The sequence below is a fragment of the Montipora foliosa genome, chromosome 8 (assembly GCF_036669935.1).
Source record: "Montipora foliosa isolate CH-2021 chromosome 8, ASM3666993v2, whole genome shotgun sequence".
In the NCBI taxonomy this organism is placed as follows: domain Eukaryota; kingdom Metazoa; phylum Cnidaria; class Anthozoa; order Scleractinia; family Acroporidae; genus Montipora; species Montipora foliosa.
In genome coordinates, this window is record NC_090876.1 from 42,628,091 (window position 1) to 42,643,090 (window position 15,000).

Below are 15,000 nucleotides of genomic sequence, written 5' to 3' on the forward strand. Positions count from 1 at the left end.
CGGGAAGTGCAGGCTGTGGAGAATCACTACCCGATCCGACGCAAATCGGCTGATTCAGCTTCTATTTTGAATTAAGGTAAAACGTACGCTAGACCTGCACATTCTATATCTCATCCAACATGGAGTTAGTAATATTTCATTTCTACGCACGAACATATTTATTATCCATTTCGTATTGAGTCTAAGCTTTGAATAACCGCAAGTGTATCGAGGGACGCTGGATGGCGTGATATTCATAACAGAGATGTTTCTGGTGACGTCAACCATTGTTACTAAAGTGCTACTGCGAGGAAATTAGCATCTTTCCTATCTAAGCCATTTAAATAATGGGTTGAGTGAACGACATCAGTAATCTTATTTTCATATTTTACACATTTTGCAAACTTGAATCTCTCCAGAGCCAATGAAGATATTTCCAAACCGTAAACAGCGTTTTTATCTTTCCTGGAAGGCTAGGGGCGGCCGTATCGATAAATTAATCTACTAGTTAAAGTGTTCTTTCAATAGCCCAAAGGAAAGTGATTTAGTGTTGACAGTTTCAATGACTGTCAGACATCTTTATAAATGCTTCAAGTATAGGAAATTGTATGAATGCAGCTACATTTCATGATTTATGGGCACAAGTGATGTTTTGAAAGTTCTCAAAATTGCTTGAGCCATAGGAAAGTGCAATTGAAATCATAACGAGTGACCATAAATCACAAAATGCATGAGCAAGCTCATACTATTTTTATTTTATTATATGCTCCCAGGGGAGGGGGGTACTCCCTTATACGGGCTATATAGTTTATATGTCTGGCCCCAAAGGTATGGTTTTTTAGCCGTTTTAGTCTGAAATGAGGTAACGTAATTGGTTTGTTCACTCAAGTCTTGAATTGGGTATGTTTTTAGAAGAAGCATTTTCTTCATCATTAGATGATAAGACCATCAACAAAGCCCTTCTCAAATTATTATACCAACTGTGTAAACAGCTGAAATAGGTCTGAAAATAGGTCTGAAATAGGGTATCAAATTTTTGGTCAGGTCTTAAATAGACAATATAAAGCTGACAGTTACTTGTGAAAATACATCGTTCGTGGTTAGTCTCATCAGAGACCTTTCTACTTGGCAAACTCGTTGGCCATCACGCCCAAAAGTCCCACTCGCTAACAAAATTATGACAGCAATCTCGCCTTATATCGCATAAGGAGTCCAGACCACACAAATTCACTAGTGCATTTTCACTCGTGAATTTTTCTGGGGGTACTCCCCCCCTCCCTCAGGTATATATTTAAAAAAAACCCACTCCATTGGTTTTTGCTATTATAGCAACTTTGGCATTGCATTCTATTAAACCTATTTCTAGGCATTTTGTCACAAACATGATGTTCTGTTGAGTAACGGTATATAATAAACATAGTGATAACCAGTAACGTTTGTTGCAATATGTAGCCATACATAAGTGCCTCTTTCCATTTGTCCCAAAGTTTTAATTTAATTTAAAATTTCAGAATAAAACTCAACTTCCTGGGGTACACTTTGCACAGAACTGGAAGCTTCTTTCGCCATCTTACCTATATGCCCACTTTCTAGTTTCTTTTATTTGTTTACTATTTTGGCTCAAAGTTATCAATGCAGGCAACTAGAATATACTTAACAGGTCCATTTGCCAAATGAGTTGTCCAAATTTAACAAAAACCTTGGTCAAAATTAGTCTTTCATTACTACAGAAAACTACGTTACTGGGAAGTTCGGCAAGGATTTTGAGAAGGGTGTTGGAGCTCTAGAGTAAGAAGAAAACTTTAAGGGACCTTTGGTCATAGGCTAATGACCTTATGACCTTTGGTCATATAACAATAATAATAATAATAATAATAATAGTATTATTATTATTATTATTATTATTATTATTATTATTTTATTACATAATGTGGGTGAAAGGGAGAAAAGATCACTTTCATCATTAACATGCACATCAAATGTATACATTTGTTTAATTCATTCAGTCCTTTCACAGGAAGACGTGAGCCTGACAAACTGATGTGCTACTGAGTGGTTTCATATAGCTCAGTTGGTAGAGCATTGCACAGCCATCACAGAAGCTGTTGAAGCTGATTGTCTGGATAAGTGCAAAGATCACTTCTCCATTGACTCACTCTATTAACTTTGAAAATTCCCAAGTGATTGACAAGGGTTCTTGATTCTCGTACTCACAAGACACTGGAATCATGGCACACCACTTCGATAGATCATGCAGATAACAATTCAAGGCCGCTCCCTAATCAATACTCCATTTTTTTTAAAAAAGAACAATTAGTTTTTTTGACACATTTTTTCCCGTTTTAATATTCTTTTTATAGTCTCACCTATTTTTGTATATATTGTAGTTGTCATTTTTTCCATTCATTTCCATTAAAGGCTGTAGCCTGACAGCCGAAAGCTTTAACTGTATTAGCCAGTGAACATTTTTATAATTTTTAATATGTTTTACCCTGGATACGGTTCCTCTATTTTTAAACATCATTCTGCTAGAATTTCTTGCGCACAGGCTCTTGTTAGTTTACAGTAACTGATGCTTAATCAGATGCAACCCATGTTCATGGACAATGAAGCTTGCAGAAATTTTAGAAGTAAGTACTTCGGATATTTATTTAATATTAACTGTTTGCATGTTATTATTTACCCGGTAATTAAGGGCATGGAATTTCCAGAAACTCCTCAGTTTGTTTGCAACCCTCATTTGAAGCAGCTAGATGACGACATGCTTTATCACATTGGAATCAAAGCTGGTGAACATAACCTCAGAAAGTTGTTTGGCAATGTTAAGGTATGAGCTGATTTTTATTTAACTAATATTATTATTACTTTTCTCAGAAAAATTGCATTTTATATCTGGAAAATTCAAGCAATAATATTATTATTGTCTCTTGTATAGACACCTGAAAAATTCACGCAGCTTCAACGGGATTCGAACCCATGCCCTCTGTGATGCCACAGCGTGACCATAGTTTATTTAATTAATGCAAACCATGTGTAAAAATTCCCAGGTATTATTTTTCAAATACTTTTAACCTGATGGACAGTACACGTTGTCAAGTTTGCCATGTGTCCACAAATATAGTATTTTCAAAGCTAGCACATGTACCAGCATTAGCAAATTGACAGTTGGGTTGTGCGTCGTCCTCCAGACACCCACAAATGGTTGCCAGCAGATCTGAATCATTATAATATTGCTTTTTTCTAGTTTGTATGCATGGGTGGAAGTGCACGTCGCTTGAAATGGTTTGCAAAATTCATCCAGGATGAGCTGAAGGATCACTTGAAAACAGATGGAGAAGAACCTTGCAATATGGCAAATTCTGATCGCTATGTTCTTTACAAAGTTGGACCTGTCTTAGCTGTAAATGTAAGTGTATTACATGTTAAATGTACGAATCTTGTAAGACTTGGCCAGAGGCAAGCCCCTCCTGGCAGTTCCCAACGATCGCGTTGCACTGATTGGTAGATTCGAATAGATTCAAATGCTTCGAATTCCTTTGGTCTGATTTCTTGCAGCAATCATGTTGAGAAAGCTTTATTATGGATTTCAGGACTGCCTTTCTCGATGAAATTTTGAAAGATGAATCTCAAATTCGGCGAAGTTATGGGGACACCCCTAATCAATTGGATGCTGGTGTTTTTTAGGTGTGAGTTTCACTGGTTTGGCATCAGTTCCAGCTTGCACAAGACGAGACCACCAGCCGGCAGCTGGGTGCTGCCTACCTTGTCAATTTTCTTGACTCTCTAACGGTCGGTAGAGAAAAGATTTTGCAAAATGACGCCTCAAACAGCTCAGAACGACCAAAACAACATAACACAGGACTCAGTTGACACTTTGTTCAATTCAATTGTTTGTTTGATCTTTCATTGACTTATTTGCTTTGAAACTGTATTGCCTAACAAATCACAACTGCCGTAATGTATTTATCCTTTTACAAGTCGATAACAACAACAACAACAACAACAGAGGGTGGTCTGCCTGTGGGCATATCAGTTGGCTATTTACAAGTGCAGCTGAGAAGTTGAACCGGGGACTACCAGGAACAAATTCTATAAAATCGAAGAAGGAGAGCCTGCAGAATAGTTGGGATTCTACTGTAATATGACCTAATATGGATATCTTTGCTGCGTGCGCCATCGTCAACTGACATTCCCGTTGTTGCTAAATCAGGCTCTTGCGCTATTAGAAGGGACTGGGGTAAAGTAAAGAATTGTCGTCAGTTTTCATGTTTGAAAAAGAAGACCGTTGTGTACCCATCGTATCTTTTATAATTCTGCTTCGGACTCTGTAATCACCTTTGGAAAAAAAAAACATTTCGATAAGTCTCAATAAATGAGGAGACGACTACACAAGAGAGAAAGGCACAGAATTTGAGCACGTTGTCTGGTGTTATTGATCCGGTCCGCGTTTTGTCAACCAGATTTGGTCCGATCCAGTCCGGTTTGGTCCAGTCCGGTCTGGTCCAGTCCGATCCAAACTTCTTATATGTACATTTAAATAATTGAAATTTGAAGGTGTGTTTCAGCATAGTATTGTTTCAGTTAAAGAATTTCATCGAGATGTGGAAATAAGAGCACATTCTTCCAAGTTATGAAGTTAGACATTGTGGATAATAAATGATTGGAGTTTAAGTATTATTTGAATCTCCACAGCATGGAATTGGAGTGCCTTCACTGATGGTTATTCTGCATGAGGTTCTCAAACTGCTCCATTATGCAGGAGCACAAGATGTCAAATTCTTTCGCATTGGTACATCAGGCGGCTTAGGTAATTCTGAACTTGATAATACTGCTCGTGCCATGCTCTCCAAACTTTCTATGATATAAATCAGTGGTATTTGTTCACTGTAACATTCAGTTGGTAATTGAATAATATTTTTTGTCTCTTGTTAATTGAGTTTAAAATTGAATTAAGAAAATACGGCCAAAACCGGCCAGAGTATTTTACTCTGTCTAACGCCAGACGATTTTACTCGTCAATGGGGAACCCCTGGGAGTCAATGGGTTAAATGCTGTCTGGAATTTACATGTCGGGTCCTATCCCAGGTACTATCAGTATGGTGAACTGCAATGGATAACACTACTTGGTATGGCACATCTTTTGAGAAGGGTTCTGTCCATAAAATGAACTCATATCGAACTCAAGGATCGTGGTTTGATCATGGCCCGAGTGAAGCTCTAAGGAAGCAAAACTTTAGCAAGAACGTAACAATAATAATAATAATAATAGTAATTATTATTATTATTATTATTCATCTCTTATGATATGGCTGAGGTTGTCTTATTAAGATTTTTTAACACTTGAAATTAGGACTGAAACCTGGAACTGTTGTCATTACAAGAACAGCAATGAATGATTTGTTGGAACCATTCAATGAGCAGGTAGCAATCTTTGGTCTATGATTTTATTAATTTGTTTATTTACTGAAGTTAATTCCCAGTGCATGAACACTTTGTCTTTAACTTTTGTTGAAAAATAATGCTTCACTATTGTACAATTAGTAACAATTATTGGACGAGGTTGACCAAAATGTCGTGATTTGTCAGTGACAAGCAGATCAATTATTTGCCGAAGCCGAAGGCTGAGGCAAATAATTGATCTGCGAGACATTGACAAATCACGATATTTTGGTCAACCTTGTGCAATAATTGTTTTATCATTTGATGACTGAGTTAACTTTATTTTTGACAATTCCCAACAATTAAATCTTTTTCTGAAAGCTCAGGAAAGCAAACTGCCATTTTCACACAAGAGCGTGGTTTCAATTATGCATGAGCAGAATATTATTTGCAGCAAAACACTTATTTGTAGACAGTTATTTGCAGGCCAGGTGGCGGGCTCTCGGCCAATGAAAAGGAAGGAAAAATACATCAAATGATAATAATAATTATTACTCCTATCAGTACGCATAATACTATTATTTTCTCGTAGACGCAGTGTGATGGTGCTAAGTACTAGTGCCCATGCATTACATTAGCTTAGTGCTACTTAACAACAACCTATTGGAAGTGCAAAAAATAAAATGATTTCAAAAGTATCAAAATTCACGCCTGAAACCTTTTTCATGCAAGGTAACCATTGTTCCTACCAATCCCAAATCTTGAGATTATCCTGATCATAACCACACCAGCTTCAGACGTAGCTGATTGGTTGACCGCTGAATGCAAGGTGTCTTTGGTTCATTGCGTCAGGCTCTAGCCATACACACAGTCGTTTGAAGTTGTTTGCACAGTCATGTTTGTTTCATACTTAGCTGTTAGCAAGAGGATGTGTCCAATTTGGTTCATGTGCAAGTATAAAAAAATTTCCTTGCTAATCATGACCATCACAGATGTCCCTTGTTGCAGGTGATCCTTGGTAAGCGAGTGAAATTCCCATCTACTTTGAATGAAAAGCTTCAGGAGCAGTTGTTAGAATGCAGTGAGGACTTATCAACAGCTATTGGTGACACCATGTGCACTCATGACTTTTATGAAGGTGACTATGCTATCATTATACCCTTTTCATTCATGCCCACCATTTATAGACATGAGAAGGAATTTGCCACTGTGGACAAATTATTGACCAATCTCGCCATCCAACTAAGTGTGTGCATTATTCAATTGACCAACCGACAAATGCACTGAACATTGTACGAAAATTCTATCGATTAAACGCTGTTGCTCCACTGATTCCACTGTTTCAAGAAAACAAAAACTTTCTTTTGTTTTCTATTACAAAGGTGTAGCCAACAATATTTTACAAAACCCCATAAAACACTCCTGCTCGTTTATTAAACAGTACTTCATACATGTAATTTTATTTCTCTCCCAAACTTGAAAATGATCTTTGATTGGTTGAAACAATTCGTTCTTTTATAGCGCTTAGTATTTTCAAACCTAAGATTAACCCATTGACTAGTAAAATCGTCTGGCGTTAGACAGAGCTGTAAAATATTAAGTCTGGCCAGTTTAGGCCAGTTTAGGCATCAAAGGGTTTATGGGATATAAAATTCGTTTGGACAATGACAACAGTTGGTTTAAGTCTACTCAAGTGGTTTGGAATCAAGGGTTGAGTTGCAAGAAACAAGTTCATTGGTAATCCTTTAGTAAAGTTGGGCTAAAATCTGGCGTTTTTATAATACACCTAATTAGGCTTTTTGGTTTTTGGACAAGGAGGACAAGAAATTATATAAAATAATGTCTTTCTGTGGTTTCGTTGGATTTTAAGCACTGAAAAGCTAGGTCTGCTACCTGCCTGCAGGTGCATGGCAACATCCCTAGTAACTCAACCCTGATTAAGATTGATCTTGCAAGCAGCAATTTTGGTGAGAAGGTAGTCAGAAGATGACCTTTAGCCAAAAAACGTAATGTTAAGGCAATGGGGTCTTAAGGCAGCAATATTATAGAATCCACATGGACGTTTCTGGGGTCTACTGTAGCTTGCCAAAAAATGGATTTTTTCTTTCATTAAGGTGACTCAAGCCAATGTCAAAGCTTTCAACCAACCTTCTTATTAGATGGTTTGGCACTACAACACTGTATCACATGTTAGCAATGTTATGGTACCATAAGAAACACCAATATGCAGTCATTATTGTGGCGTAATAAGTCACTGTGGCAATGGGAAAGACCTGTAATAACACCGTTATTTTGTCTTTAGTTGCACATATCTCAAAAGCAAACCAGGAGATCCCCAGTTTTCATTGCTGAGAAGTGATCAGAAGGCCAAGATGAAACTTCCTGCAAAGTTTAAAAAATTCTGTACTATGTTTAGAAGCAGAGCCACCTTTAATCTGTGAGTTTTTTAGGCTTTCTGATCACTTTTCAGCAATAAAAAAATGGGGGTCAACGAGTTTGTTTTTGAGATATGAGCAACTAAAGCCAAAATAACTTTAGGGTGTTATTACAGGGCTTTCCCAATGCCAAGGTAACTTATTACATCACAAAAATGACCACATCTTGTTCAGCAATAATCAGTGTTTCATGTGGTATACCATAACATTGCTGTTATGTGAAATAGTGTGTAGTGCCAGTCTTTCTAAAGAGAGTGTCTCTTCATAGTGTTGAAACTGTTTTGAGCCACCTTAACTTAACTTGGTTCCAAGAGAAGCAGCAATTTTGGTGAGAAGAGAGTCAGAAGATGACCTTTGGCAAAAAAAGTCAATGTAAAGGCAATGGGGACTTAAAGCTGCAAATTATATTATTAGGAATGACATGAAAGTTTCCAGGACTAGGCTAGTTTACCAAACATGGATTGCCCTTGTTAATTTTCTAGGTCAAGGGAGGGTAGATGGAGCATTCTGTGACTACACACTGGATGAAAAATTGGAGTTCCTGCAGAAGATCTATGATGCTGGTGTGCGCAACATAGAAATGGAAAGTGCATGTTTTGCAGCAATGTGTAATCGTGCAGGGGTTGCAGCTGCCGTGCTGTGTGTTACTCTGGTTGACAGACTGAAGGGTGATCAGATTCTTTTGTCAAAGGAACAGAAAGAAGATTTTGAAATGAGACCTGCCAAACTTGTGGCAAAGTTCATCAAAAATTCTACCGACCAAAACAATGGTGAAACATGTTCTTCACCGAAAAGGAAACGCCGAAAGTCTCAATAGCAGTCCTTCCTTCCAGCAAGGGAATTTCTTTGTGCACGATTAATTTGAACATGAAGTTCCTTATTCTCATTCCCTGTGGGAAGCCAAGAGTTTTCCCAAAATTTAATGTGCTCCACCAACATTGTAGGAAGTTATGGCCATTGGCTGAGAACTGGCAAGCTACATACAGAGTACTTTAATATTGCTATGACTTTGATGGCTAGATGTTGCTTGTTATCCTTAAGAAATGCTATGGTTATATGACTATTTTATATGGTTTAGGAATGCCCTGACCACACCAGGTGGAGGGTGCTTTTCATGCTTTGACAAGATTAATTATAATTATAAATGTAAAACACAGCCTCAGAGGCCTGAAGATACTTTGTATGCTTTTGGGAATTCCAAATGTGGCCTTGGGTTGATTCAGGAATGCTTTGAAAAAAATTGCAACACTTGCAATATTTTAAAATATTTAGTATAATAATAAAAGTATTATGGATGAGACCTTTTTGTGGTACAAAAATTGCAGGTCACTTTTTGTTTTCAAATTTAATATATAAATCAAATTATAACATTTTCACTTTTATTTTCAATTGATTCAAGCTGTAATCATTTTAATTATTTGCGATTTCACACAACAGTACTAGTTTGATCAGTCCTCTCTACAAACTGTATTCAGTGCTAGGTTGAAAAACTTTTCCAGGGTTGCCAAAAGCAGTGCAGGCAAAATCACCTGGCACCCAGGGAGCATGTTTAAGAGGTAACCAAGTTTCCATAATGTTCTCATTTCCACCTGGGCATTCGATCTGAGGTAAAAAGTACAATAATAATTGTGCACAGAGACTCTTGGAAAAAAGTATTTTCCACAGCAAACCTGCATACTTGAAAGTAAAAAAAAACTACAAAACTCTCTAGACTGATAACCTGCCATGTACAATGACATCAAAATTGTTTGCCAAATACTGTTAAAACAATACATGTAAGTCTTAGAAAGAATTATTGTTTTAACATGATCTATTGGTTGGCTTCTTAACAATTATGAGTGACCTAACTGAAACATTGCTCTGCTGACCTGTAGCTTATAAGATACCTCTTACTATGTGTATCAACTAACAGTTATAATTTATATTGAATTGAGAAAAACTAAAGACTTTGAATGAGCAACTCGTAACTTGTGATGTAATATTATTTAAATTTTGATTGGAGGATTTATTACAACATTAACGTTTGGTATCCCTGGTTTGCAAGTGTATGTACATTCCACCACATACTGTCTTCACCTTGATCAGACAATGGAAAAGGACTGATATGAGAGGAATCTTCTGCCATTACTGCTGGAGCAGCCCCTGATTGTTCAGGTTTTTCAGAGCATTGATCACAATCTCTTGCAGATACTGGAAATAAAAGAAAAGCAAAAACATTCATGCCAATGAAGTAAAAAGTCACTGATGCTCATGTGAAATGCACACCCCTAGTTTTAATGTAGATTTCTAATGTATTTATTATACTTAATATTTAGCTTGGTCTAACTAGCTCCCTTTTGTTACTGTAGGCCATTCCGAGATTGCACAGGGAACTGGGGCGAGTTTCAAATTTGAAGCAATCAATAAATTGACACCATCACATAAAAGAGAACATTAAGATTGGCTGTCTGTCGAATTTTCATGCTTTTAGGTCGAACAGAGACCAAGTTACACTTAGTTTGCCTATTTTTATATTATAGAAATCGTAAAAAAAATTAAGAGTTTAGGTGGTTTTGGGGGACGCAGCCTAAAATTAGAGAGGTTTGCATGGATTTTTAAGTAATGTTTTTACAAAAATAAGTCTGTAACTTGGTCAAATTTTGATGCTTTTAGGTCGAACAGAGACCAAGTTACAAACTTTAAAAACATAGTTAAAAATCCATACAAACCTCTCTGATTTTGAGACTATGTCCCCCAAAACCATACAAACTCTTAAAAAAATTTTATCAGATTTGGGACAACTGGAAAATCCTGTCAAGGACCTAATAATTGGAAATAGGTGAGGCGAAAATCACTTTGTTTGCCTATTTTTACATTATAGAAATCGTAAAAAAATTTAAGCGTTTAGGTGGTTTTGGGGGACGCAGCATAAAATTAGTCGAGAGGTTTGCATGGATTTTTAACTGTTTTTAAGTCTGTAACTTGGCCTCTGTTCAACATAAAAGCATTAAACTTGAACAGATGGCCGATCTCCATATTATCTTTCATGTAATGGTGTCAATTTATCGATTGGTTAAAATTTGAAACTCGCCTCAGTTCCCTGCGCAATTCCAAAATGGCCTATATCTTTTTTACTGAGTATAAAGAATTAATGATTATTATTACTTATTTTTTTTTACATCAGAGACACTTTATATTTAAGCTGCTTTTCATATTGTTGATAGTACTGCTAGGATTAAAGGCCCGCCAGCTGTACCACTGGAATGGATTGAATATGCAATGCATGCAAAATTATTTTAATATATACTGGCCACTCTTGCAATTTAGGCTAGTGCTACCAGACGAGTGAATAAACACAATAATAATGTACCATCATGTGTAATGCATGTACATCATCTGGAGTGATTTTTTTGCCGTCAACTACAAGTTTAGTTACGGCTACAGGTGATCAGTGCTTATCCACAATAATTATACAGTATGTGCTGTAGCATTTGGGAGGGGTGAACAAAGAAAGCAAAGCCATGTTGGGAGAGAATGAAGAGGTCAAGAAAAACTGGTTATTGCTATGTACATGTAATACTACTTACTCATAATTTAACAAATGAATACTTTCCAAACACTACAGACAACACCAGCGACTTAATACCAACCTGAGGTTTGCAATATTCCTCTAACCAGCTAAATATGCAAGCCGATAAGGCCTCGAAGTTGGTAACAGTAACAGAGGCATTGAATGACAAAAATTGTGTTTCCATGATTTGTCGAAACTGTAAAAAGAAGAGGATAATTTTTTCAGTTATTTGACCTACATGTATGCCCGAAATAATGTCACAACTCAGTTTGACCCAGGTGTCCCCAAACAAATGTAGCACTTTGATGTACTAGCGATTCCAGGAAAAAAAACAAAACAAAGTGGAGTAATTAGAACATGACTTATATTGAGGGCTGTCTTATCTCTTTGCAGAAATTACAACCATGAAAAAAAAAAACCCGTAAGTTGCATACATGTAAGTACATGTACCAGTAGCTGTAGGCACTTGGGAGTGTCTGCATGCATTACTTATAAAAGCCAAATACATGGAGTACTTGGCTAACGTACCACACTGAATTTGGCCTGGTCTGGTACTTGCTTCTTCCCTTGAACTGGCTAAAAACAAATGCAAATTAATAACATTAACATAAGATATACAATCATGTAGGGAGTGGCATTTACTCTCCGAGGAGCAGCTTATCAGGCTGACATTATGTAATTTCCATTGAAAACTTCCAAAATCAACTTGTAACCTCTTCAGATGTTGAAACATACCTGGTTTTGGTGAGCCTTGGCTATTTGCTCATAATTTCTAAAATTGAAGAAAGAACAGGAAAATGTACTACAATCAAGTTTATGCAATAAATAATGTACAATAAATGTACATGTAGCCGATGGAAGTTTTTTTTTTCAAGCACTGCTTTGGGGGGAAAACAATATTATTAAAAAATATGCGGATTGGACACAACAGATTTTTATCAAATTTGTGATAATTATAGCATGCTTTCTTTTTGTTAGAATTGGCCGGCGAGACCTGTCAGTTTGCAAAGAAAATGCAACAATTTGAAGGAGCACTTGGATGACAACCCCTCGCATTCTTCTGGAGGAGTATAATATGTAATGTAGGAGTGTGTGTTAATTTGAAGGTGTTGCAGAGTTAGTCCTTCCAAATGCCTGGTCTGGCCAGTCAGTTCTGTCAAATGGGAAGCATCCCAAGATACAGGTAAGCATATTAGAGTATATCACTGGGTTAAAATTTTGTTGACAATTCTAGGAATGATTTAAAATGTTGCCAATTCTTGAGCTCTTAAAGTGGTACTACGACCAAAAAAAAATTTTGTTTTTCCTTTGGATTTCAAAACTATGTTAACTAAACACTAACTCACCCAAGTTTTAAGTTCTGATTTTAAAAAGACACCTGTTTATTTTAGCTGGAATTTTCTTATTTATTGGTCTGCCATTACTAACTTTAAAATCTTGAGAGAGCTGGGTCTAGGAGAAAATGACGTCAAACACTCACGAGTTTAAGAATGCAACGCGTGTGTACGCGGCCTAATTAATGTGCAGCACAGGAGTTTCGGGCTTTCAGACTTTTCAACCCGTGTTTTGCATATATAATAAATTGCGTTTACACGCTGAAATTTTAAGCTAGTGAGAAAATGGCGTCATTTTCTCTAGATCCCACCCTCTGAGGTCCAATCGGCCAGTTTTGAACGTGAGTAATGGCGGACCATGAAATCCAAAACTTACACTCAAAATAAACAGCCTTTGGATAAACCTCAAAGCTCAAAATTTTGCCAGTTAGGTGTTAAGCGAAAACACTTTCAAAATCTAAACAAAAAAAGGAAATGATTTTTTGATCAGAGTACCACTTTAATGCACTCTATACAAAACCATAGGTCAGTTTGGGATTCTGACCCTAGAAGGTTGGAGCTTGGGATTCTTTCCACATGCAGACTTTTTCCCTTGCACTAGCCTCAATTGACAAGTGAATATAATAATTTGTGAAACTGGGTGTGGCCCACCCTACGAGCAGAGCCTCCCTTTGCCTTTTTCTTTACTGAGGAGGAGAAAAGAGGCTCTGCCTGAATTACATCAACTCTTTGAAGCCGATGCAGCTCAAACTTCTGGACTAGTCAATCTTGTTTTATCTCGTCAAACTGGTCTATTGATAATACCGACGGTTATAATTGAGGTTGCTATACCATGAAAAATCAAGATGGTGGCAAGATCTTCCAGAAGCCAACCACCAGTTACTCTTGATGAGATTCTTCTTTAATCATCATAAATGGTATGTTCCACAGATTACATGATTTATCAATACAGCAGTCAACTGCCTCAAAGTCCTTTGTTTCCAGCTCTGGGTTTAAAACTGTATCCTGGCAACATGCAGCGCATGCTTAAAAACGATCTTTCTTGAGAATGCCAAAACCAAGCAAGCAAAAGAAAGGCTCTGCTAGCAGGGTGGGCATAGCCTATTCTGTCATTAATTAATACAGGGTTTCATTAAAAGGCCAGTTGAGTGTACCGGCAATTTACTGCCGCCTACAGGGCATCTACTGCCATCTGTTAATTTAGCCAATGAGCAGACTCATGTAAATGAGATCAAACTGTGATCACAGCTGCCTACATGTATTCTACAGCATCGCTACCCACTTATGGATAAAGTTATTGAATCCTGTGGCTGATTTAAATTGAAAAATCACTTTCAATTATTTTCAAATTTACTCTTTACTTTATTTTTGATCTACAGTATTTTTGCTTGAAAATCAATTTAACACAAGTTAAACTTAACACAAGTTCATTTTCACACAGTCATCAGGAAAAAGTGCAGGTGCTTTTGCAGTAATTTTTATTCATCAGTAGATGCAAGTAAAATTTTATGGCACCCATCCATACTCTTTTAATTAAGCCATCTTCACTGCAGATTATTTAATTAATATGGGTTATCAAATGGTGACAGTGAAATTAGGGAATAATTTCACGCGTGTTTGGTCCAAAACACAAGTGAAATTATTCCCTAATTTCATGAGTATATTTAATATACCATTTGATTAATATCATGGGTGACAAATTACGTTCACAAGACGCCATTTTGGCACTGTACGAAAAGTTGCCTTGGCAATATTGTAATTTCACATGTGAAATAAATTATTATAAATTACCCCTGAAATTTGGAACCAAAATTAAGGAGTAATTTGTCACCCATGTTATTAAGTTTGTAGCTAATAACTTACTAGGCTGCATTTCCAAGTTAGCGCTTTGAATTCTATGGTTTTCAAGTCAGCTACCAAAAATATGGAAATCAGCAAATTATCAAGTATGCGTGAACTCTTAGACTACTAAAAGATGTGCTACAGTATCTTACGTCTTCATGATTTTCAAAGCCATCACTTCTTTTCTGAGCGCCTCCAACTCTTCCTCTTGTTTTTTCTTCTGCTGGTGCAGGAACATGATGTATTCAATGGCTAAAAAGGAGATCCATAAAAGGAAGAACTACATGTCACGGTACAAAGTTATTATTCGTGTCTACATGTACATGTATGTTGCAGGTAAAAATAAGATCACAAAATTCCTACCATCAAACGTTAGCCATAATAATTACTCTCTGTATTAAGTTTTTGGTGAAAAATGTACGAAGTTTTCCAGGTGCGGTTTCAAAATGGTTCCTTTTCACTTTTACATGTATTAATTTTA

General features: G+C 36.7%; 2 protein-coding genes across 3 annotated transcripts in view; one reads left to right on the plus strand and one right to left on the minus strand.

Annotated features, from left to right (window-relative positions):
• LOC137967842 (uridine phosphorylase 1-like) overlaps positions 1–10,009 on the plus strand; it is a 10,380-nt gene extending 371 nt beyond the window's left edge. The window contains exons 1-7 of one of the 2 annotated variants that reach the window (XM_068814431.1): positions 1–76; positions 2,675–2,806; positions 3,224–3,385; positions 4,672–4,786; positions 5,330–5,400; positions 6,367–6,496; positions 8,276–10,009. The exon at positions 1–76 is cut by the window's left edge and continues 371 nt beyond it. In XM_068814431.1, the coding sequence (XP_068670532.1) occupies positions 2,678–2,806; positions 3,224–3,385; positions 4,672–4,786; positions 5,330–5,400; positions 6,367–6,496; positions 8,276–8,610 (942 nt within the window). In that variant the 5' untranslated portion in view covers positions 1–76; positions 2,675–2,677 and the 3' untranslated portion in view covers positions 8,611–10,009. The remainder of the gene's footprint in view (positions 77–2,674; positions 2,807–3,223; positions 3,386–4,671; positions 4,787–5,329; positions 5,401–6,366; positions 6,497–8,275) is intronic. The other variant, XM_068814430.1, reaches the window with a different exon arrangement.
• The window catches only part of LOC137967844 (max-like protein X), a 14,799-nt gene continuing 8,954 nt past the window's right edge, over positions 9,156–15,000 (minus strand). The window contains exons 6-10 of the mRNA XM_068814432.1: positions 14,672–14,771; positions 12,079–12,115; positions 11,872–11,919; positions 11,423–11,539; positions 9,156–9,983 (exon numbers count right to left, since the gene is read on the minus strand). Coding sequence (XP_068670533.1) covers positions 9,918–9,983; positions 11,423–11,539; positions 11,872–11,919; positions 12,079–12,115; positions 14,672–14,771 — 368 coding nt within the window. The 3' untranslated portion in view covers positions 9,156–9,917. The remainder of the gene's footprint in view (positions 9,984–11,422; positions 11,540–11,871; positions 11,920–12,078; positions 12,116–14,671; positions 14,772–15,000) is intronic.